Source organism: Brachionichthys hirsutus, chromosome 10 (genome assembly GCF_040956055.1).
Source record: "Brachionichthys hirsutus isolate HB-005 chromosome 10, CSIRO-AGI_Bhir_v1, whole genome shotgun sequence".
NCBI classification, from domain to species: Eukaryota; Metazoa; Chordata; class Actinopteri; order Lophiiformes; family Brachionichthyidae; genus Brachionichthys; species Brachionichthys hirsutus.
This window is the reverse complement of record NC_090906.1, coordinates 8,542,582-8,565,592: the sequence shown is the minus strand read 5'-3', so window position 1 is coordinate 8,565,592 and position 23,011 is coordinate 8,542,582. Positions and strand designations below refer to the sequence as shown.

Below are 23,011 nucleotides of genomic sequence, written 5' to 3'. Positions count from 1 at the left end.
TGAAGAGTTATATATGCATTCTGTCTGCAAGCAGGATATAATTCACAACTTAAGCAGATTGCATCTTGCTAAGTATTCATTGTTTTATTGATTAAATAGGGACAGGACAACATAGATGAGACTGTACACAGAGATATTGCTCTCATCTGAATGCAGGTTAATTAAGGTTGAGGTTGTGCCTTTAGTGTGTGAGCTGGAAATCTCATCTCAGAATCCTTTCTGCAGTACCATTCACAATGGCTGCTGTCCACTGTCCATTACCAATAGAAGGAGTTAAATCTTGTCCTTCCTCTAAACCCGTCTTCTCCCATAGTTCAGAGTGAGATGAGATCATGTTAAATGCAGGTAGAGGGATACACAAGGCGCTGTACAGCTCGGGATCTTGTACAAAAAAAATAAAAAATGAATGCCACATTTTCTGCTACATACATCCAGAGATAGGTGTGGAATGTAAAATTTGGTTTATTTTATATATAGAGCTCCACTCTCCTCCAGAAATAAATAACAATGTAAAGGAGCTAGTTAAATATCAAAGAGACTTGCTGGACATAAAGACCAAAAACAAAAATGTTTTTTTTGACAGTTCCTACAAAAAACACGACGGTAACAAAAGTTAAAATTACTCCAAGGGAAAAAAAAAAAGAAGTAGTGAGTCTGTTGGAAAAGCAACCTTAGAAAGGCACTCGTCCACGCTGTGTGTGTCACTGAGTCCCCAGAAGACCTTTATTTAATCCTGCTCATTCTCCATCAGCGATGCTGCTGTGTGCTCAGGTGTGACCCTGAACCTTTCCTGAGTGCACGTCCGGGTGGCTCAGCACCAAAGAGCCAGGCATGTCGCGTCGGCTGCCTGCCCAGATGTTTTGTGCTTGAGTGCTGGCGGCCTTTTGAGTCGGTTACTGTTGCTTAAGTTGTGGTAAAAGCCAAGAGATCGCAGAGAGACAAGCCAAGAATTATAGACACACGGACGTTAAAAAAGGATGGCCCTGTGGTTACGCTGGGGAAAACACTGCTTTGTTCATTTATGTACCGATACTCCATTTGTTTGTTTTTTACTTCTTTATCTGGGTGATCCCGCCTGCAGCTGCAGGTTTACCCACCCTGCGAACGGGAACTTTAGACACGGGTATCTTGGTGCGAGGGGGCTCGTGAGGACTTTGGGAGGCAGCGTGAGACTGTGCACCATGTTTCACGGGGATCTTCGAGTCACGTGGCAAACTGGTGAAGACTTTTGGAGGCTGCTGACTCTCCTCCTGGGCACATTTCGAGGTCGGCACACTAGTCCGGACGTCACTGATTTTTTCTCTGCTCAGTCCATCATGGGAGTCAAAATGGGGTCGCTCTTCTTCTAGCACAGGTGTGGGCGGATCCCTCCTTGCTTCATCATTAGCATGTTGATTTTCCCGGCCAGGTATTTTGCCAGCTCTACCTCCTCCAACAACTGGGATTTTGCTTAGACCTGATGTCTTTACATGTGGTGTCCTCTTTTCCCTGGAGGGGGCCTGGAGGCTCATTGGTGACTCATGCAGTTCATCTGTTTTGGATGCTACAGCCTGGGCTCCTGGAGAAATCGTGCTACTTGGACTGACTAGCTGTCCGTCCACTGATGCATGTCTACTTCCAGTCATTTTAGCAGATTCTGTTGTCTCTCTTACCCAATGTTCAGGGGGAGAAGGAAGCAAAGGGGCAAGACAAGGGGCAGTGGCAGAGGTAGGTGTAAGAGGGGCTTTAGCTGGAGGAACTGGGATCTGTGCAGAAGTAGGAGAATCTTTAGATACAAAAGTTGGGAACTGCTCAGGGGCAGAAGAGTCAGTAGGTGAAGGAACCGGGATCTGCGGAGGAGCAGTAGGGGCTTTACTAGGAGCAACTTGAGCATGACCAGGAGCCGGTGGATCTTTAGGTACAGACATTTTGATTTGTGCAGGAGCAGGAGGGGATTTAGACTGAGGTGGAGAAACAACAGCCAGAGTTGTGGTTGCTGGAGGGGATGTTGGAACATGGGGCGTCTTATCGAGAGAGAAAGGTGCAGGAGTAGGTTTAGTCATAGCCTGTGTCTTATCTAGAGAGAAAGGTGCAGGAGTAGGTTTAGTCATAGCCTGTGTCTTATCGAGAGAGAAAGGTGCAGGAGTAGGTTTAGTCATAGCCTCTGTCTTATCTAGAGAGAAAGGTGCAGGAGTAGGTTTAGTCATAGCCTGCGTCTTATCTAGAGAGAAAGGTGCAACAGTAGGTTTAGTCATAGCCTGTGTCTTATCTAGAGAGAAAGGTGCAGGAGTAGGTTTAGTCATAGCCTGTGTCTTATCTAGAGAGAAAGGCGCAGGAGTAGGTTCAGTCATAGCCTCTGTCTTATCTAGAGAGAAAGGTGCAGGAGTAGGTTTAGTCATAGCCTCTGTCTTATCTAGAGAGAAAGGTGCAGGAGTAGGTTTAGTCATAGCCTGCGTCTTATCTAGAGAGAAAGGTGCAGGAGTAGGTTTAGTCATAGCCTGCGTCTTATCTAGAGAGAAAGGTGCAGGAGTAGGTTTAGTCATAGCCTGCGTCTTATCTAGAGAGAAAGGTGCAGGAGTAGGTTTAGTCATAGCCTGTGTCTTATCTGGAGAGAAAGGTGCAGGAGTAGGTTTAGTCATAGCCTCTGTCTTATCTAGAGAGAAAGGTGCAGGAGTAGGTTTAGTCATAGCCTGCGTCTTATCTAGAGAGAAAGGTGCAGGAGTAGGTTTAGTCATAGCCTGCGTCTTATCTAGAGAGAAAGGTGCAGGAGTAGGTTTAGTCATAGCCTGTGTCTTATCTGGAGAGAAAGGTGCAGGAGTAGGTTCAGTCATAGCCTGTGTCTTATCTAAAGAAGTTGAAGATGTTGGGCTTGGCTCGGTTTTAGTTGTGGCAGTCGAGGTAGAGTAAGAATAATGGTTTGGAAGAGTGGATTGATTCACCTCCATTCGGCTGGAGGTGAACAGAGACTTCGGAAGAGACACAGAAAACATGTCCGAGGTTGCGGTTGATGAGGGAACCGTTGTCATTGTAGAGGGAATGATGGGAGCAGGAGAGGACGGTTTGGTCGCGTCATTGCAGGTCTCTGATACTGTCACAGGAGCTTTAGAAGCCGAGCCGAAGGAAGAGAAAGCCTGCCGGTTCAAAGTGTTAGCACAATCAGATGTAGCAGGTGGAGACTGGGTAAAGGGGATGGGAGGACTGTGGGTTACTGGTCGAGTTGTATCTAGGGCAAGAGGTGAAGTGGGGACAAAGCTACGTTGAGATACTGAAGGAAACATTTGAGGAGGTGCTGCAATCTCTGAAGCCAATTTGCGAATATGAGTAAGCTCCGAATCCACAGAGGGAGGCTTGCTTACTGCGGCTGAGGCGCTTGAAGACGTTGTAGCAACAGCAGAGGAGGAACTTGTCATGGAGTGAAATGTAATTAAAGGGGGAGAGATTTTTGGAGGTGAAGGACTTGGTGTGGTTGGAGGGGTAGTTGAAGGTCTTCCTGTGGCGACTGTAGGAGTTGATTTCATCATACTAGTGATGATTGATCTTGGCCCGGCAGTCGGAGGGCAAGATGAAGCTGCCTTTGCAAGAGGAGTCAAGGATTTGTTGGGGGTTGCCGTGGAGACAGATGCAGGAGAAGGTTTTGCAGCGGTGACAAACGTAGTTGCTGGAGAGGAGAAACATGTGGATGATGCCGTGACCTCAGACCCAACAGCACTGCTGGCTTTCCCCCACTCTGCCTCTACGTCGGCCATGATGTCCCCACCTCCTGTTATGGAGTCAAAGGTCAGGAGCGAGGAGATGTCTGCCAGCAAGGAGCTCAGGCTGTTATCACCGGGCACCAAAGGTGATTTAGGGGTGGGTAAAGGCGACACATGCTTATCAGTCGTACTCACATTCCCTGTCGTCACCCGGGGAGATGCGGTTTCTGACGGAGTCGTGGCTGCACTGTCTGGTGTGGTTAAACTCCTGATGGGCTCACAGCTCTCTGTCTCTGGACTATCCAGAGAGCGGGGCGTGGATTTGGGGGTGAGCGTGAGGTCTTCTTTGATAATCTCAACACTGTTGGCGCGGGACGACATGAGAAGTGGACTCGGAGGGCGTTCCTCCTGGTCCTCTTTATCCTTGGATCGAAACAAAACATTGTTAAAAAGACCCTTCAGCCCGCGACGTTTCCGACCCGCAGGATGAGACACGGTCTGGACTTGGCGGTCTCCTCCTTTACGACCACCCTTCAGTAACGACAGGAAGCTGAGGGACCTGGCCGAGCAGGCAGAAGAAATGGAGGCGTTTGCATCGGCGGCAGCCAGATCGCCATCTTCGCCGAGCGATTCCTCTTCTCCGTGCTCCATCTCCCCTTGACTCACCTGCTGTCCATTTTCCTTGTCTGGCTCCTGCTCCGAGTTCGGTCCAGTGGTCTCTGATAATCCATCTAGGTTTTTGGTCTTACTGACAGGTGACTTGTTGTTTCCATCCCCTTTGCCTCGGATAGAAAAGATGTTGCCTGGTTTGCGTTTGCCAAAGAGCTTAAATCCTTTCCTGATTTTTCCACTCGGCTGGGATTCACATGACGGGGGGTCCATGTTCTCCGTTTGTACATCCATCTTCTCTCAGCTCCCTCTTTCTTTGTATCCTCCAGTGAATGCTGTTGTTTTCTGCAGCCAGGGATGTAATAAAATATATCCAGACCTGGTCTGTATCTGCTGTGCTTTACCTCTGATGCTCTCTTTACCTCTTGCTGTTTTATGTATCGGGTGTCTATATCCCTCCCTCTTCCCAGCTTTCCCATCCAGCCCTTTCTCTTCTATTTCTCTCTGAAAAGCCCCTCCCCTTTGCCTCATTTTTTGTCTGGCTGCTCTCCGCGATTGCCATAGCAACAGAGGAGCTAAGCAGCTTTCGTCAGCAATGCAGAGCCAGGGGCTGTCATCAGCCCAGTCTGAATGCAGCTCTCTCTTCCCCTCTGTCTGATGACTCGGTTTACTGTTTACTCCATTAATAGGGACAAACATTCTGGCTTCATCTCATCCTGATTAAAGCATTGTGGATTTTGATCTTTTCATATTTTCTTTTGCATAATATTACTTTAAAATAAATATTTCATCCCCTGTTCAAGAATGCAAAAGCACATTGTACGATCTCCGTGAGGCATTAAGTGCTACTTTTAAGTAACATAAACTGAAACTAACGGTGACTCAACATGTTGACGCCATTCAGTGGCGACAACAACCGTCTTGAAGATAGTCAATCTATCATAAAGTAATAGATTTCATTTAGATGTCATGATAGATAGCATTGTAGTGTTATCCGGATGTCTCTTATTGTTTGGTTTTGTTGCCCATTTGTCATTTAAATTAGAGCCTTTTTTTCCATTCAAGCATTCAGTTAAAGGTTACGTCATTTCTGGAAAATGTTGCGCCAAAAAATTCTTAAATTATAAAAATGAGACATTATTAGTTTATAAACTTTTTCAGGAGATGATTGTGACAATAATTATATGGATAGTTACTGTTATTAGTTTTTGTCAGATCTGGAGTTACGCTGTGGCACAGAGTGAGACCTCTCTCCTACAGACAGAGATGGTAACGCGTGCGGCCTGACGTCACTTACTGTGACACTATTGGTTGAATGCTGGCTAAACACGGAAGCAGCTTGAAGCTAGTCGCGCGAGGATGTCTGCGCTGTGGAAGTATTCTGAAGTGGATGACAGAAACCTGCCGATTGAGCTGCTGTTCGTTTTATTTTAAATATTCGTATTTAATATTTCCTGTTGCACTAGTCCAAGTTCAAAGTGAAAAAAGTATTTTAATTATTACTTGAATGTTCAAGCTACGCCACAGAAGTGCTCTGTTTAAGAGTTAAATGTTGAAATAAGATGATTCAAATTAAAAATAAGGGACATCCTGGATCCGTTTTTCACTCGTCTTTATTTTTTTTTTAAGTATTAAAAAAGTATCAGATTAAATAACTCGACTCCGGGTAAAAATAAAAACCTGATTGGGACATCCCTAATTATAACATAACATAATATAATATAATATGATCCAAAAACTAAAGTTACAGTGGATTCAACTCCTTTGTTCAGGTTGAAATTAATTAATTACATTTTATATTGTTTTAAGCCCGACCTCTTGTGGTTAATACAGGAACAACATGAGGGAGGAGCCTGTTGGCTGCGCAATACTCAAAAATAAATATTTGGTCTTAAAATAAAATTCCTGACTAGTCCACCTTTTCCTATCCCCAAACTGAGTCTGAATAAGTGGGTCAGCAGCAAATATTGCTGTTGGGTGTTAAAGTATTATCAGTGTACAAGGAGCATAAATGATAAACAAACAATATATGAAAATATTTGGATGTGTTTGAGTCACAAAATGAATGGGATGAGACACAGAAACAAATAATTTGGAATGTTTTCAAAATAAACAATTTTGCTATTTGCTCAGCCAAATAAGCTTCATATTTATTTTAGAGAGAGGGATCTAAATTCGTGTTATCTTGAATTTTTTTGAGATAACTCTTTTATTTTGGTTTTTTTCATTCACTTCCATGAATTAATGAAATTGAAGTTGTTGTTGTCTCAAAACAAACATGTTTTGGAATTAACAGAGAGGAACTTCTAAATGAAGAGGATATTTGTGTTAGAGTCTAGACTAACCTGTAGTATTTGTCACATAAAAATGTCACATATGAAATGTCAGTAACTTCCGAATCATTAAACTGAATACAGGTCCGATGACGCGATGATCTGTTGAATCATTAAAGAGCAGCCGATTTGCAGTATTCCTCCATTCTTAGACATCGTGCTCCAGGACAGCAGCCTGCGGGTCAGCTTTGCTGTCGTGCGCTTCAAAGGAAAGTGTCTCATATGTGCGACGGAACAAGACCCGATTGACCAGGGTGATGATGAACATCTCCATGATCATGAGCTGCTGGCTGAGCACTACGGGATAGGGAGAGAAGGAAACCCCACCAGGATGTCAGGTGGGGACTATTTCACTTCACACATCAGCAGCGAATGCATATTCGGAATTGTTTCTTACAAGAGCCCCGAGCTTGAGAGGATAAGGGAGGGGCACAGGCGATGGTCCCATCCAAGGCCAAGATGTTGATGATTGATGTCTGCAGCTGACTCAAGATGAGGATCAGCTGTGAATAAACGCAAGGCATTATCATTTACGTTACAGCGCGGCCTTAAAGCCCTACTCTAGTGTGTCTGAGCGCGAGTTTGCTATCATGAAATTGAGCGAATGCAAGGGGGTTGGTGTTAAAACAAGCGTGTCTTTGTAAGTGAGACTAGATGAGACGAACCCTGTGGCTATCTCAGCCTGACATGTTCTCTTTTGTTGCTGAGAGGCTGCAGTAAAACAAACAGAAGGACTCCTTTTGAGTCACGAAGCAACAGAACAATACGGACGAGTTGCAGGGAGTCGGCTGTGACGGGTTTTATTAATGCTTGTGGCAAAGGTTGAGCTAACTTACTTGGTACATGGCGTACTTGGGTATAATATTGAGACGTCGTAGGAATCTGTTGGTGTTCATGAAGATGATGGCGACAGGCCAAAGGGAGGTGATTGTTAGAACACCAATAAACGGGTTGATCCAAATAGATGTGCCCGTTATCTCTAACTGAAACGGAAGGAAAGGAGCATTTCACGTCATTAGATTCTGCCACAATTGGAAAATGTAGGCGGACGTTCTACTTGCATCGAACACTCACATCTGAGAGGTCAAAGTTGCCGTTTGTCCACAACACCACGGAGAGGACAGACAGCGCTGTCTTCAGGATTGCGTACTGAAGAGCAAATAACTTCAGCCAAAATAACATTCTCCTTGATGACCCATTGGAAATGTATCCAATCAGTATACAGTGTTCCATCAGTATAGAATGCGTATTGATAAAAGGAGGGGGTGGAACAGAATATTTACCGCGACATGGGAACACGGGGTAAACAGCCACAGCAGCAGCAGCAGGGTCCCGTGTTGATCTGAAATGTTTCTCCGGAAAACCGCTTGAGAAATTCTTTGCTGCCCCCAAACTCTTCAATCATCAGAACCAAAACCTTATACACCACGACTGAAAAGTAGCTGCGCAGACAAACAGAAAGGAGGTTTATGCGTTCTTACTTCTTATAGCAGGATTTGCATTATTTTGAAAACCTGAAGCTTATTTTCCAATCTTTCAGATTTATCTTAAATGTATTTTTGCTGCATAAAACACTACAGCAAAAAAAAAAAAAAAAAAATCAAACATACTATTCTTTAAATTGAAATTATGGAAATCATATAAAATGAGTCACTTATTATGTCAAAATCCTATAAAGATTTCCTGAGTTTTAATTGTAGCTCAAACCCTGTGTGTGTAATGATTCATCGACTGGATAGACCGAGCAGTATAATCTTCAACGGGCTTATAAAGCTTTCATTTTACAGCCGTGGCATCGATGTTCCGTGACGGTCACCTTTACGCTGCAGATGATTGTATCCAATTAGAGCGTCGGCTGAGATCAATAGAACAATATGTAACTACACTATTTTCAGTTGTTTAAGAATAATACGCAGTTGAAAAAGAAGAGGAAACATCTTAGAATACAGAATCATGAATTAGTTTGAACTCCACCGTGAGACTTCTGATTCCTCTCACAAAGACTTAATGCAATAACAAGATCTTGTGCTAAACCTAATAATAGTTCCTCATTAGCTAGAACATGAAAAGGAAATGTGAAATTATTGGGGGGGGGGGGGGGGGGGGGGGGCACTTTGTCCTACTTTAGGTGTTTTTAAGAGAAAACGCACCAGTTAGATGTCATATCTGTGATCATGACTGCCTTTGGGATCCACATTCCAAAACAAGACATGGTGGTAATAACCTGGAACAGAGAAACACAATGATGTGCATGAAACACTAACAATCTGCAGTGATGTTCTAATGCTATCAGGTGTCACGTTGCATTTTAAGTCCTTAACACCGCTAATGAATTTACTTTAACGTGTTAATGTGTATTAGCAAAGGGTTTTTTTTAAAAGTTGTGACATGTTATTAAATCAAACAGGCCTAAATGCTTTTACTGGTGCTGCCCCGCTGATCCAGATGATGGTCGTCCTCTTGGGGTAGGACTGGCTTTTATAAATAAAGGCACACTGCTCCAGGTACAGCAGCAGCGAGATGCAGGACATGAAGGTGAGCATGGAGTAAAGGCAGAGTTCAAACGGATCCAGCTCTGAGTTGGCAAAGGGAGGGGGGGGGAAGGTTTGGATCATTTTATCACACAGTAAACACACGATAAACATTATAAATGCAAAACAGCACCGAAAGGATTTAGCATTCATTTAAAAAACTTTAACAAAGATGTATGTGAGTAGAAACATTTCAGCAGAAGCATAATTAATCTAAGCACCAACGGTCACCGCCTGAACACTTTACTGCGCTTTAGATTAGAACACGTCAGGCGTAGTGTGGAAGCTTAGCAACAACCCTGGCACGTCATTGGGTCACACTTCCTGATAAGTAAGCATTATCTTTAATCAGGTAATATAAGTGCGGCTCGGTGGCGCAGTGGTAGGCACTGTTGCCTCCCGGCGTGATGGTCGCAGGTTAGTCTCCGGCTTGTGGCCATTCTGTGAGGAGTTTGCATGTTCTCCCCGTGTCTGCGTGGGTTCTCACCGGGTTCTCCGGCTTCCTCCCACCACCAAAAACATGCAGCCTAGGCTGATTGGTGGCACTAAATTGCCCGTAGGTGTGAGTGTGTGTGTGGCTGGTTGTCTGTCTCTGTGTTGCCCTGCGATGAACTGGCGGCTTGTCCGGGGTGTCCCCTGCCTCTCGCCCATTGACTGCTGGGATTGGCTCCAGCTTGGCCCGCGACCCGATAACGGAATAAGCGGTTAGAAAATGAAATGAAAAAAAAACAAAAAGGTAATATAAGTCACTTACGCTTGATCACATCGATAGCCAGCGGGGGCTCTTGTAAGCAAGCCGGATCAATGGAGCTGTTCAGGGCTTCCTCCATGGTGACCAGAGAAATGTACCAAACTGACCAAATCTGTTGTAGCTGATTAGAATTAAACATAAGATTCTGGAGCAGAAATACATTTAAGTCAGTCCCTGATCTTTGAGTTCATTCATTCATTCATTCATTCACTCCTTCCTGCCTTCATTCATTCATCTTCTTACGGTCGTCTTGTCTTCAGCCGCTTATCCAAAGTTCTGGGTCACTGGTTCTGCCGGAGCCGAGCCTCAGCTGAGAAGTGGGGTACACTCTGGATGAGACACCAGCCCAGGTATCTCTGAGTTGAGAGTGAAAATGTTATCTGATATCATTATCTTAAGAGGTAGCGGATTCCAGTGCCTGCAGTGCACTTTGCCCTGTGGATGGGCTTTAGAAGTGAAGGCGCCACGAGAAGTTCAGGGCTTGAACTTTTTATGGGAGGACTTCAATAAGTGTTGCTCATTCATTCGCAGGTTTGAGTCACAATAATTAAAAAATAAAATAAAACACAAGGTCACAGTGGTAGTGGTGAGACCCAATGAGTGTGTCAGCAGAGATGGACTTTGACTGGGTGTGTTGGTTCGTTCCCAGTGAATGTGTATGGTGTAAAAATATAAAACAAGATACCAAGAAACACATTCGGAGATCCCTCCGTCCATGTTCTTGTAGTTGAGACATTCGGAGATAATACATAAATCTTTTTAATGTACAATTTATTACTTTTACTGAATTAAAGGATCGGGCTGTATAGTATTAGGATTCCTTTTATATAATCTAAAACCGATATTAAAGGATACAATCAGATATTTGATTAAACTAGAACATCAATGATATCAAACTTCCTGAATGACTGCAGAATAAATATTAATCATTTGTGCTGTCCAGAATGTCGACATTAGATAAAAGGGAGACTATAAAAAAAAATTGTTTAAAAAGGGGTAGACTGAAGATGGTTGAGTAGAAACTATCTGTATCATGTTGCTCATTTGATGCGTTTCCTGGCCGCGCTGCTGTTGACAGGTGAGCGACACTCAGGTCATTCACCTCTCCCGAGCTGCAAGACAAACTCGCTCCTCACCAGACAAAAGGTCATCAGAGGTCACTTGTCTGAGCATGTCAGACATGATAAACCATCTCATGTCAGCTACATGCAGGCTCTCTCATGTTTTAGGACAGAACAACCACCTAAAATGTTATTTATGTTGGTCTTGTTAGCTTTTCCCCGTGTCCTTGTCAAAAGGAAAAGTGAGGATTAGCTGGATTAGACATATCAAGTTCCAGTAAAACCCCTGGCTCATAGGCTACAGCTGATTTATTTATGTTAAATAATTATTACATTGTTTATTTAACTGTTTATGTGTCATTGATTCATGTGCGTTTTCATTTTTATAACTTTCATTTATCCTATTTTTTTGATCATTTTGATATATTTGCCAGCAGATGGTGCTACAGGATCATCATATTGTGTGACGTCATCAGCTGCGTTACAAGGTACAGGATATTCCGATGGATACATTTTCATGATAAATGATTTGGCTGGCCTCTGAGCACATTTTTAATTTATTTATAGTTGTGATTGCAAACATCTGAAAATATTTGGTCCAATATCCAATCACAGAGAAGCAAATATTTTCATATATCTTTTATTTTAGAAAATCACAGCAAATAAATATGCAAGATCAGAAATCAAATTTATAGTTAAAGAATAATGATCACCTTAGACTAACAATTTAGTATCATTAACAGGTATTAAGAGGCCTAGATGATCATATCCAGCTGCTCTGTTCAGTTAGTCACAAGTTAGTTATTTAAATTAAGCAGTAATATCACTGGTGTCTGTACATCAGATCTACTTGATGGAATGTTGTAATGACACAATGACACTAGGCCATTCCTTCAGTAATGGTTATAATGTCTTATCTCATCTGGCTCTGGCTCAAAGACACAGTGAATCAAAAGTCCCTCAGATGTATTATTGTTTCACTTTGTGCTCTTACTTACAACATTCAAATAATATAATCATCAAATTGGAAAAGACAAATGTAAAGAGCGGAGCTTGCATCCTTTGTATAATAAATAAAGACTGAATAATTTAGAAACAAACATACTATAGTAAACAATCGTGACTGAAAACATGATGTGGAGTTATCGATAGTTTCATAACACTAAACAAACAAAAACAAATTTACAATTAAATCAACAAACACTGATGGATCATTTAAATTAAGAATTTGAGAACAAATTACAGATTTATAGTGCAATTATTAAATGGAAAACATATTGGGGAAAAATACCTGCTACGTCTGAAATAGAGATGGAAATCATTCTAGCCTCATTTAAACTACATTTGGTCTCCACAATTTGAGATTAATATACGTCTCATGTCTAAAACATAGAAAAATAAATATATCAAAAATGTAAACATTAAAATCTTTACATATTTCAGGTAAAATGTAAACTTAGTTAGACAATTTGATGAATTTCCGTCTGCATAGCGTTTCTGTGCTTGGATTTAGACCTGATCACATATACGTGAACGTGCTGAGGGCGTTGATATGTGTCAGTATTTTGTATTTTACAAAAATATTTCACCCACTACATCAACATCAAATAACCAGCCTCAGTTATTAATTGTAGATTATCACACACACATGATGATTTGCTAGTTGAAAAGCATGATGGGATTATTCCACATAGACAAGCACATACAACGTGGACACATTGGCTCAAGGGTCAAAGGTCAGTTCCAGAGGTTTTCATCATAATAATAATAATAATAACAACAAAACGCTTGAATTTGGCTCAAAACAAAGACAACCCGTGAATCATCTCGGCTGCAGGCCAGCGCACTTCCCGAGGCCGCTGTGCAGTCTCTTCTTAGACCATAACAGTGATGTTGTGTGCTTATATGCAGGATAAGGGTGGAGGATGGCTCCTGCAGGCGCTGAGGCTCATCGTTTAAGGCATCGTCGTCATCATTTGCTGAAGCGCTGTGATCCGCAGCGACGCCTCGCCAAGCACGAATAAAGACAGCGGGAAGAGAAGCCTGCAGAAGTGGGCCGCGTTGACATCTACCCGCCTGCTACTGCTCATTCTCCACAACCACCGACACCATCTGTCCTCCATCTGAAAGGAAACGGGAGGACACACCAGACGTCCCAGAAAAGCAACTAGAAAATACTTCATCCATTGTAAAGGAGAGAGAGAAAGCACCTACCAGTGTTCCGGTGGCTGTCGTCCACTGCGTGTCCACAGGCGCGGTTCTGCTCATCGGCAGGGCTGCGATTAAAGTCACATGAGACTGAGATTAAACCGCAGAAGGACAGCCTGAAGGTAACGCATTAGCAACATCGCCCGAAACATCAACAGATGCATCTGTATGCGACATATCCGATGATGAAGATGATGAATATATTTATTAGATAGAATGTTAGAGTACAAGTACAGTCAAACAGTAGCATGTATTACAGTACAAGTACAGTGAAACATCCTGTCTAAGAGGACCCTTGCGGTCTTGTTTCCGTTGAAAGTCCCCCTTTTCTTTGGTGAGTCTAACCATGTAAAAACTCCTCCTTTCACAGAAAATACTACATCGCATTTATCGTGGTTTATTCACGCGTTAAACTGATGATGTATAGTTTGCATTTCCGTGGAAACAGCACAAAATCAACTAGCAAAAGGCACAACTCTGTAATGAGATTGAAATGTGTTTAAGTTTGGTAAAGCTCGGATGTATATATAGACCCCAAAAAAAATGATTACAGACAGACAAACTGACACCGGAATCCATTTTTATGTTGAGATTGGAGATGATAAACTATGATACTCGATACTGACCTTTTGCCGTTCTGCTGCAGGACGTTGTTCACGTGTTCAGGCTCATTGTGCACCAATCTAGTAACAAAGGACTGTCCGTCTCCCAGACTGGTAAAATGGTAGCAAAGACAGCATCGCTGAACATGTTAGAGCTGGACGAGTCAGGTAAGTGCACCATGCGTGAACACCAGCCAGAGTAATCTCACCTTGAGAAAACAGGAATCAGCCAGAGCTTTGCTTGCTCTCCAAATACCTCAGCTACGTTTCGCTTAAAGCCTAAAGAAAAGCCGTTCTTATCCGGACCGCTAGTGAAGACAGGAGCCCTGAAAGCCTCTGGAACGGAAAATGAAAACAGTTGGTGATGGTGACTTGTAAAAAGATGCGAGCTGATATAAATGGCACGCTCCCGTAGCTACCTATGGTGGTCCTGTTCTTTCCTACGAGCCACAGGTGGTAGCTGAGAAGTGACAAGGTGCTGATGAAGAACAGGGCCGCCACGAAGAACAGAAACAAGATGTGGAATTTGGCGTGTGAGTCACTCAGCTGCTTCTTCAGATCGGGAAAAAGAATGTAAAGAATGCGTTACTGCCAAGCTAACTGACAAAGGAGCATAAATTCACCCGCGTCTCAACGAAGACGAATGATTTAGTTAGTTTTAGTCAAAGGCACAATAATAATAACGACAATAATTTTAGTTGAAATTTTTCTGCTATTTGAAGATTTATTTTGGAGATGAAACATTTCATTCTTTAATCTTTATGCTTGCAAATACACTCAATACAAACACACATGATTAAATTATATGTAACATTCCACAAGCACACACATGCACACACTGAATGTGCAGGGGCCTCTTAACATGGTACTTACGGTCCAGAATTTGATGAAATACTGAATGACGGTAGCACAAATGACTAAACAGTAGAGTGAAGCGTGGGCCAAGAACAAGATGAAGTACTTGTAGTTTGAGAATCCAACACAATTATTCACCCTGAAAAACAGACAAAGAACGATATGTATTTCCAAAAGTCTGATGTCACGATGGAACAGAAAGAGCTTAAGTGCGTATATATATACACGAGGAAACGCCTACCAGGGGCAGTGATGGTCCATTTTCAGCACACACCTTGTAAAACAAGACAAAACACACATCCTGTTAGCACAGACTAATGCTGCCCATATTAACCCTGCAGATGGATGAGGAAGCTTCATTTAAACATCACTCACATCTCACAGGTGGAGCAATGGTGGCAGCGGTCAGGTTTGATTATCTGACAGAGGTCACAGTAGCGGATGGCTGATGGGCGAAAATGAAAGCAGCATTTTGGTGACTTGTACTGGAGAGCTATTGCTTCTTCCACACACACACGCACACATACACACACACACACACACACATTCACAGACACACACACATACACACACGGTTTTGTAAAAAGGCTGCACATTCACAGTGGATGACAAGGAGCTGATGTTTTCAATAAAAGAAGAATGAGATGTTTTGTGACACTGCGAAGAATATGCCACCGACTCATGATCTGTAGCGCCATGATTGTATTTTCCCCGTGAGTTTAATGATGCATTTTTTTATGCATCATTGGCGCTGATGAAATATTATTTGAGCACTTTGAACGGTTTGTTTAGATGTTTAGATTTTATATGTATGTTTGCTGGTTTTAAATGGATAGTGGATGTTTTAACTTTACCTCACAGCAAAACAAATCTACCTTCGGGTACAAATAAAGTAACCTTGACCTTAAACGGTATTTTCAGATTTCCCTGTGAAACCAATGGAGTGAAATATACTGTTGACAGTGTGGCCTCCGGTCACGATGAGGTGCATCCGAGGCGAATGAACACTTAGAATACGAGCAGTGCTGCACGTTAAGCCAAAAGAAGAATGCTGTGTGAGGCAGGGAACAACTGAACGATGCGGGTTTCTGAGCAGCTCTCTTCCGAAGAGGCAACGGAGCAGTTTCCCCAAACCTTTTACTAAGTCTGAAGAAAGGCTGCTGTGCTGGCAAACCTCCTCCTGCTCTGGGGGGGGTAAACTCACCTCCTCCTGCTCTGGGGGGGGTAAACTCACCTCCTCCTGCTCTGGGGGGGGTAAACTCACCTCCTCCTGCTCTGGGGGGTAAACTCACCTCCTCCTGCTCTGGGGGGTAAACTCACCTCCTCCTGCTCTGGGGGGTAAACTCACCTCCTCCTGCTCTGGGGGGGGTAAACTCACCTCCTCCTGCTCTGGGGGGGTAAACTCACCTCCTCCTGCTCTGGCGGGTAAACTCACCTCCTCCTGCTCTGGGGGGGTAAACTCACCTCCTCCTGCTCTGGGGGGGGGGGGGTAAACTCACCTCCTCCTGCTCTGGGGGGGTAAACTCACCTCCTCCTGCTCTGGGGGGGTAAACTCACCTCCTCCTGCTCTGGGGGGTAAACTCACCTCCTCCTGCTCTGGGGGGTAAACTCACCTCCTCCCGCGGTGCGTGTGAACACAGGTAAATTCCTGGCCACTTTCTTCAGGATCTCTTGCTGCATCTCCCGTCTCTCCTCGCGCTCATACAGCTCCTTCTCTGCTCTGGGCAGACCGAACTGACGGCAGGAAAGGAGAGTGAATTGAGGAAGTCTTTGGGTGAAATTGAGTTTTTTTTTATATTTGTAAACTATATTTACAGAATCCTGCCCTCAAAGCATGACAAGAGTAGATATATTTGTGGCAAAGCTTTTTCTAATTATTACCTCTGCCAAGGAGGTTCTGTTTTTGATGGCGTTTGTCTGCCTGTCTGTTTCTTTGTCAGTCTGTTAGCAAGATTACAGAAAGACTGCTGGATAGATCTTGAAGAAAATAAAATCTAAAGATGGGCCTTGGTCTAACTTAGATCCCCTTACATTTTGTGAGCGATCTGAATACCCGTCCAGATTTCCCATTTACTTATAATGGAGGCTTTTTCTGGAAAAAACATAACATTTTAATATTGAAAACTTCATTTCTGGATTCAAAAATCAGTTAAAAACACACATCAACTCCGATTCACTTGGTTGGTGTATAAAGATACCAAGAACAATTTATAGCCTTTCAATGATGATCCAGATCACCAAGTGGACGGTGTAAATCCAATTATAAGGGGAATGAGCTGCTTGGCGGAGGTCTGCGCTCTCTGAGTGCTTTTCTAGTGACGTTACTGATACATTTTGACAGTACGCACCCAGACTTACCGCTTGTGAGGGGTTTTCAGGTCTGGATCCAATAGTTTTCCAGTATGACCATATAAAAATGGCGAGGAAAATGTGAAAGATGACCAAATAGCCAACTGTTGAGAGAAAGAGAGAGTTTTTAATGACCTCCGACATGATCTTTGCTATGAATTATTTGCATGGTAGGAGTTAACACTTACTTCTTTCTGCATTGTTTGAGATTGTATCTAGATAAGGCAAAGACAAAAATAAATAAATGAAAGGTCTGAGAATGCATGACTACTCGTACCCTACCCCCCCCCCCCCCCCCCCGCTCCCCTTCTCACGCCATGCGGCAGCAGCCTGGCACTGCCACCAGTGACCACCCATAAGAGAGCCCTTTGTTTCAGTAGGGATGTCCCTGTCCTGACCACAGCCACTGATTGACGCCCGTAACTGCAGTCTGCCTACATAATGGAGCTGATGATAATGGTATCATCGGATACCTCAGAATAACTACATAGAAGAATCTGAAGGAGGGGGAGGGGGCGGTGCCGGTGCCGGCCGCGGCACACAAACCTGATCAATATGTAAAGGATGAAAAAAAAAACACCAAGATGTTCAGACCTGCTTGATTATTTTTGGATCTTCCGGTTTAATTATGAAAAGTTTTTCTGTTGTTTTGCATTAAATTACATCAATTATAGTTTGTCCCTTTGGTAACATTATGATCTCAACTGGATTCCATGTTTTGTTGAAACATTAATAAAAAATAAGAAAATAAAACACTTCCTGGGTAGCAGCTGTTTGAACAGCAAACATCTCGGGTTTTGTGCTGATTTCAGTAAAGGCTTTACAAATGTTATTTTCAGTTACGTTTAAACAATACTCTATTTATTTATTTTTGGAATTGTACTTGTAGAAAATAAATAAAGCATGTATTTATGTGTTATAATTCAGATTGCACAGAGGACGGTAGAAATATGGTCCTGCAATTAGACATTTGGAAACAATAGAAAAATAAACTTTCATTCTCATTTACTTATAATAAACTGAGAATACCAATCATTACAAAAGGCCTCTCAATAACTTTAACCAGTCTAGTCATTGTCAACGCTTTACTCTGCAATCTATTATTGCATTTCAATAGTCCATATTTGTTTAGTAGCAATATTCTCTCATCTTTGACAAAAACATGACCAAGCTGCACAGTGATGATGTATTATATTATAATTACCATAATGAAATTATTTAATTTAATTCTTATTTTTGATTGTGCATTGGACAGACTCCCTCCTTTGGTTCTACGTGCAACGTTAATTAGACAAAAAAAAAAAGTGGTTTGTTGGTTATAATAACGTTAAATAACGTAAGCCGATAATGGACTGCATATTTGGCAATGTCAATCAGAAACAAATATATTTAGATAGAATATTTAGATAATACTGCCCACAGGTTTAAGGGCAGACAGTACGCAAACTGCCTGGGGATCATTTTAAATCTCACTTCGACTAGCTTGTCAAAGTTGGCAACAGCCGTCCTGTCAACACGAACAACTATCCGCCCTGCGGCCTGTCGGTACTTATAAAAGTAAGGCTACTCACAGACACAGAGCTCCACAACGTAAGCGTAATAAGACCAGCCGACAACCAGGTTTATGAACAGAACGGGTACCCAGTTCACAGCCCGTTTACAGCACCTCAGCGCATGAGAGGGCGCCATCTTTAATCCGCGTGACGTCAAATTCATTATTTTATATGCGCACGAGACAAACGGATGCCCAGAGGCCCAGAAACTCGAGCCGACATGTTTGTAGTTCTCACAAGTCCCGGAGGTTTACGGTTCGTCGACACCCATCTGTGTGCATTGATTTCACTCGGGCGACGAAACATAATGATTTATCATTATTATTAATTAATATCTGGAACAATTAATATCCGATAACGATTAGTTTTAAACTTGTTTCATCGCTCTTTGTTAAATCATATTTTCCACAGTATTGCCATCAAGCAAATACCAGAGATTTACAACTACTTGAGTTATACTTAAGCTTTTTGAGATATTTAAGATATTTATTTAGGGGGAACTCGCGTATTTCTTCTTCCGCTTTTGTGTAACTTACGTATGCGGTTTTATGTCAAACCATTAAGACTAAATACATTATAAACATACATTACTAAGACTTAAAAATAAGAACATGTAATGAAAGTGTCTACAAACATCATATTGTGACGTAGAGAGAGACAGCAACTGGCACATGCTAACAGCACCTCAATACAGTGTTTGTGGGATCGTTTGCTTGTATTTGAACAGGAAATATGCAAATTCAGTGATTTTAATTACTAAATAGCAATTTTATTTTATTAAACAATGAATTTAATTTACAGATCAGACAAATTGTAGACTAAATAATATTTATTTTATCATCATTTGATTTTTTTAACTTCTCATAAGGACGTGCCGCACTCCCTCCGCTTCCTCCCGGCCGCACATCCACCGCAGTCCCCTGATGTAGCTCCTGGACTTGACTGGAGAAAAATAGTCAGGCGGTGGGGAGAATGCATTTTCCCCCATTGCCTGACCCATCCCCCTTTATTTTAAAGGGGGATGGGTCAGGCAATGAAAGCAAAATATTGCTGAGGACCATTTAAAATAAATTAGGGTGTAGTTTGTCTATCAAAGAAATGCTTCATACCGTGTAGCTGGACAAAGAAAATGCTTTGTGTTGATCTTTATTTTGTTTTTATGTATTAATTTCCATTAATCGTCTTCTTAGATTTACGTATAGTAATGACCATCAGTCTCTAACACCAATAAAATCACCACAGCATAATGAGATCATTGTAAATGTCTGCTGTATCTCGAAGATTATTCTAAAGAGGAGCGTTTGCCTTTTCGCGGTGATGTGGGAGAAGAGGGAGGGGACACAGAGGAGCAGGATGGAGATACAGAGGTGGTGGAGGTGGGTGAGCAGTCTGAGGAAAATGAACCTCTTCTGGTGGGACTGCTGCTGGGTGAGCCACGGGGTGAAGAGTAAGGTGACAGGGCCTGAAGCATACGACCACTCCGCTCCTGGATGGCATGCTGAACATGAAACGTTTTTTAGTGAACACGACATCCCAGTAAACGGTAAGCCCACCAGCATCCTGAGACCGAATCGTGTTGTTTTCTAGTTCAAGTGTGAGCAGTTTGTTAGCTTGATTTAGCATGAAGACCAGAAACAAGGGTAACTCACACTGTCAAACGTACAACACCACCTAAAATGAAACTAAATTTACATCTAGTTTGGTTCATCCTCAGGAAACTGTAAACATTAAAATTTGATGTTTTATACAAGTTTATGGAAGACATTTTGACCAGGTATTTTGATTAATTCTGCATTGATTGTCTCAATTCATTACATGACATTCTTCTAAATGAAGAATTGCCGTCACAGATCAATGTAAAAGTAAACATACCCAGGCTCCATCAGGTCCGAAGAGCTCCAAGAAGTTGCCAATGAATTCTCTGGACTTCTCCTCCCACTTATGAATGAGGTCTTGGCTCTTCTCTTCCACTCTGTACACAAAGTGTTTGGACTTTTCCTCCACTGTACGGACCGTCTCCTTCATCTTGTCCACCTGGTTCTGGAGTCGATATTTCTTCTCCTGCCAGAAAAGGGCAAAATAATTGACAAATAATTGATTCGTTCTTGATTCAAAACTAGCAGTACCGGTGTATATATATATTTTTTTTTTTTTTTTTTACATTGATTCAATTTAAATTCACTGACATTAATGAATCCAACATTCAGATCTCGGGCTGAGTAGCCTTTTTGCAGGTTACGTCGAACATAGATGTCATAGTCTCGGACGATACGAGTGATTAGGTCGGATGTGGAGATCCCCTCCGTCCTCTCAGTAGCCACAAACATCCCTGATGTTAAAACATAAATGATGAGTTTGAGTGATTCTAAATCATTGTGAGGGGAATTTTCATTTTTTCACCTGCTTCCTTGATATGCTTGTAAACATCTTCTGATCCAGCAGAGGTGTAAGGGATGTCATCGTGGGCCACAAAGTCAATCTGTGAGTGTAGCATTACAGTGTTCAGATGGATCATCTGCTTGAGAGTCACTGTATGATGTTGCTAGAAGCTGTGTGCGACCTTTGACCTTATGCATTGTCAAGAACTCTTTGGTAAGAGTCCAGGGAGCATCACGCAACACCTCGTCAACATAACGGCAGTGCCTCAGGGCATCGTATCGCTCGTCCTCTGTCATTACCGTGTAGCCTTTATACTTGTGGGTGAGTTCATCACTGCAGACTGGAGGCACAGAAACAGAGAGGATGTGTCACATGGTCATGGATAACAATATTTTAGAGTCACTGAACTGAAGGATGTAGCCCAAGATTCAAGATTTTGAAATTGTGGTTGTTTTTCCCTCATGGTTAAGACAGATCAGTCCACTTTGTTTTCATTTACACACTGACTATTCCAGCAGGTTTTCCATGTATATTTGCATACCTCCTACAATCAGGTGTGCGTTGGGGAACAAATTTTTCGCCTGCATCAAAGCTCGCGCATGGCCCGAATGAAAAAGGTCAAAGATCCCATCGGCGTAGACTCGCACCGGACGATGAGCTATAAGGTAAGAAATGAAGGAGAAAAGAAAAGTGTCTAAAAGTGTTTTCAGCATGACACGACCAAACTCTCTGTATTTGTTCAAATTATTTATAGATATTCATTGAAATTGCCTCGATTTTTTTATTAGCTGATGCTAATATTTGATCACCTAAAGTCCTTGATATTTTTATTGCAATGTTAGTGCACTAATTGATGGCGAAAAACATCACAAAAATGCAGATCAGCCCAATATATAGCACTAAAACGAGTTTTTACTACTATTAACACATTGCTGATACAAAGATGCTTATGTCAGTGACTACATGATGCCATCCATCCATCTTCCTCTTAATGAGACAATTGCGATCGTCTCGTCTACAAGAAGATGGATGGATGGCATATGCACGGTCATTGGAAACAAACTGGGTCACAGCAGTACTAAGAGGTGCGACCTGGTGTACCCCTCCGCGCCTGATCAATGGTCAGCTTTTCATAGAGGACTTCTGATTCACAACCAGTGGACTTTGTAAAGGCAGCCGGCTCCCTCATAGCCTGATTACAAAAACAGAGACAAAACAGACACCAGTAACAGAAAGTATGTTCATTTTGATCAGATACTAATTTAATAACAATATAATCATCATAAAGGTTTTAATCATGCTTGATAGTCTTGAGTCCCAACGTAAAGTTTTAAGAGAGAAAAAAGAAAATTTTAAAATATGTAATTTAAGACATGGGAGTCATCTCAACATTCAGATGTAATGAGCACCTTATATAAGCTTTGTCTGGTCTTGTGTGTGGATCCATATGCAGCTTTATCTGTGGTGCTGCCAGGCATACTTTGAACTGAGATTCTGCTCAGATTTCAGCTGTTACTTCTAATTTGCTAAGATTTTTATGCTTAATTTCAAGAAAGACGACTGCAGCCTGCTTTAGCATCTATTTCCTATGCTTTAATTTTATTCTGCTTCTTCTATACATTACCTTACTATTTACTGGAATAGCCATGATGTCCCACTCTGCGCCTTTAAGTAAGAAGCCGGCAGAAATGCACGTTTCCATATGTGTCCACACAAATGTTAGACGCTATTGTGAAAAGTTCTACTTTTTCCCTGACTCATTTACAACAATGAAAACAGATAACATTAGCATGAGTCTAACTAGCAGAATGACGTAATCATTTATTATGACTATTCTTTGTGACATGACCATGAGCCATGGCTACATTGTTCCACCTGTCATATCAGTAACACTTGAACTTATGTTCAAACATTTCAGACAATGAGAGTCTTGTTCATGTGACGCTGAGATCCCACATGATTTTAAATGATGCAGCAGGACTTACCCTACGAGAGCCTCCCCTTTGGCGTTGTGCTGCTCGTTGTTGCTGGACGTTGCTGCTTCGACCGCGTCTCTTTCCGGCCATCCTGGATGCTCTGTGTCCTCCCGCAGTAACAATATTAATACAG

The 23,011-nt window shown here is 42.3% G+C and overlaps 4 protein-coding genes across 4 annotated transcripts; all 4 read right to left on the bottom strand.

Annotated features, from left to right (window-relative positions):
* Positions 1-1,049: 1,049 nt before the first annotated feature.
* LOC137900279 (APC membrane recruitment protein 2-like) lies at positions 1,050-4,574 on the bottom strand. The gene is made up of 4 exons (XM_068744343.1): positions 3,679-4,574; positions 3,336-3,478; positions 2,919-3,202; positions 1,050-1,829 (listed from the first exon to the last, which is right to left on the bottom strand). Exons 1-4 carry the CDS (start codon positions 4,572-4,574, stop codon positions 1,050-1,052), a joined length of 2,103 nt encoding a protein of 700 aa, XP_068600444.1.
* Positions 4,575-6,761: 2,187 nt separating this feature from the next.
* LOC137900768 (organic solute transporter subunit alpha-like) lies at positions 6,762-9,977 on the bottom strand. The gene is made up of 8 exons (XM_068744904.1): positions 9,899-9,977; positions 9,037-9,188; positions 8,764-8,837; positions 7,897-8,055; positions 7,688-7,799; positions 7,450-7,596; positions 7,011-7,116; positions 6,762-6,910 (listed from the first exon to the last, which is right to left on the bottom strand). The coding sequence occupies exons 1-8, from the start codon at positions 9,972-9,974 to the stop codon at positions 6,762-6,764; spliced, it is 975 nt and encodes a 324-aa protein (XP_068601005.1). The 5' UTR covers positions 9,975-9,977.
* Positions 9,978-11,586: 1,609 nt separating this feature from the next.
* On the bottom strand, positions 11,587-18,659 carry LOC137900874 (palmitoyltransferase ZDHHC20-A-like). The gene is made up of 12 exons (XM_068745019.1): positions 18,542-18,659; positions 17,159-17,185; positions 16,980-17,074; positions 16,235-16,355; positions 14,997-15,066; positions 14,863-14,895; positions 14,640-14,760; positions 14,186-14,318; positions 13,976-14,102; positions 13,791-13,877; positions 13,171-13,232; positions 11,587-13,079 (listed from the first exon to the last, which is right to left on the bottom strand). The coding sequence occupies exons 1-12, from the start codon at positions 18,657-18,659 to the stop codon at positions 13,036-13,038; spliced, it is 1,038 nt and encodes a 345-aa protein (XP_068601120.1). The 3' UTR covers positions 11,587-13,035.
* Positions 18,660-19,805: 1,146 nt separating this feature from the next.
* Positions 19,806-22,968, bottom strand: LOC137900559 (choline-phosphate cytidylyltransferase B-like). Its single transcript, XM_068744666.1, has 8 exons — positions 22,888-22,968; positions 21,995-22,094; positions 21,444-21,560; positions 21,091-21,242; positions 20,924-21,002; positions 20,710-20,852; positions 20,396-20,584; positions 19,806-20,021 (listed from the first exon to the last, which is right to left on the bottom strand). Exons 1-8 carry the CDS (start codon positions 22,966-22,968, stop codon positions 19,806-19,808), a joined length of 1,077 nt encoding a protein of 358 aa, XP_068600767.1.
* Between the last annotated feature and the right edge of the window lie 43 nt (positions 22,969-23,011).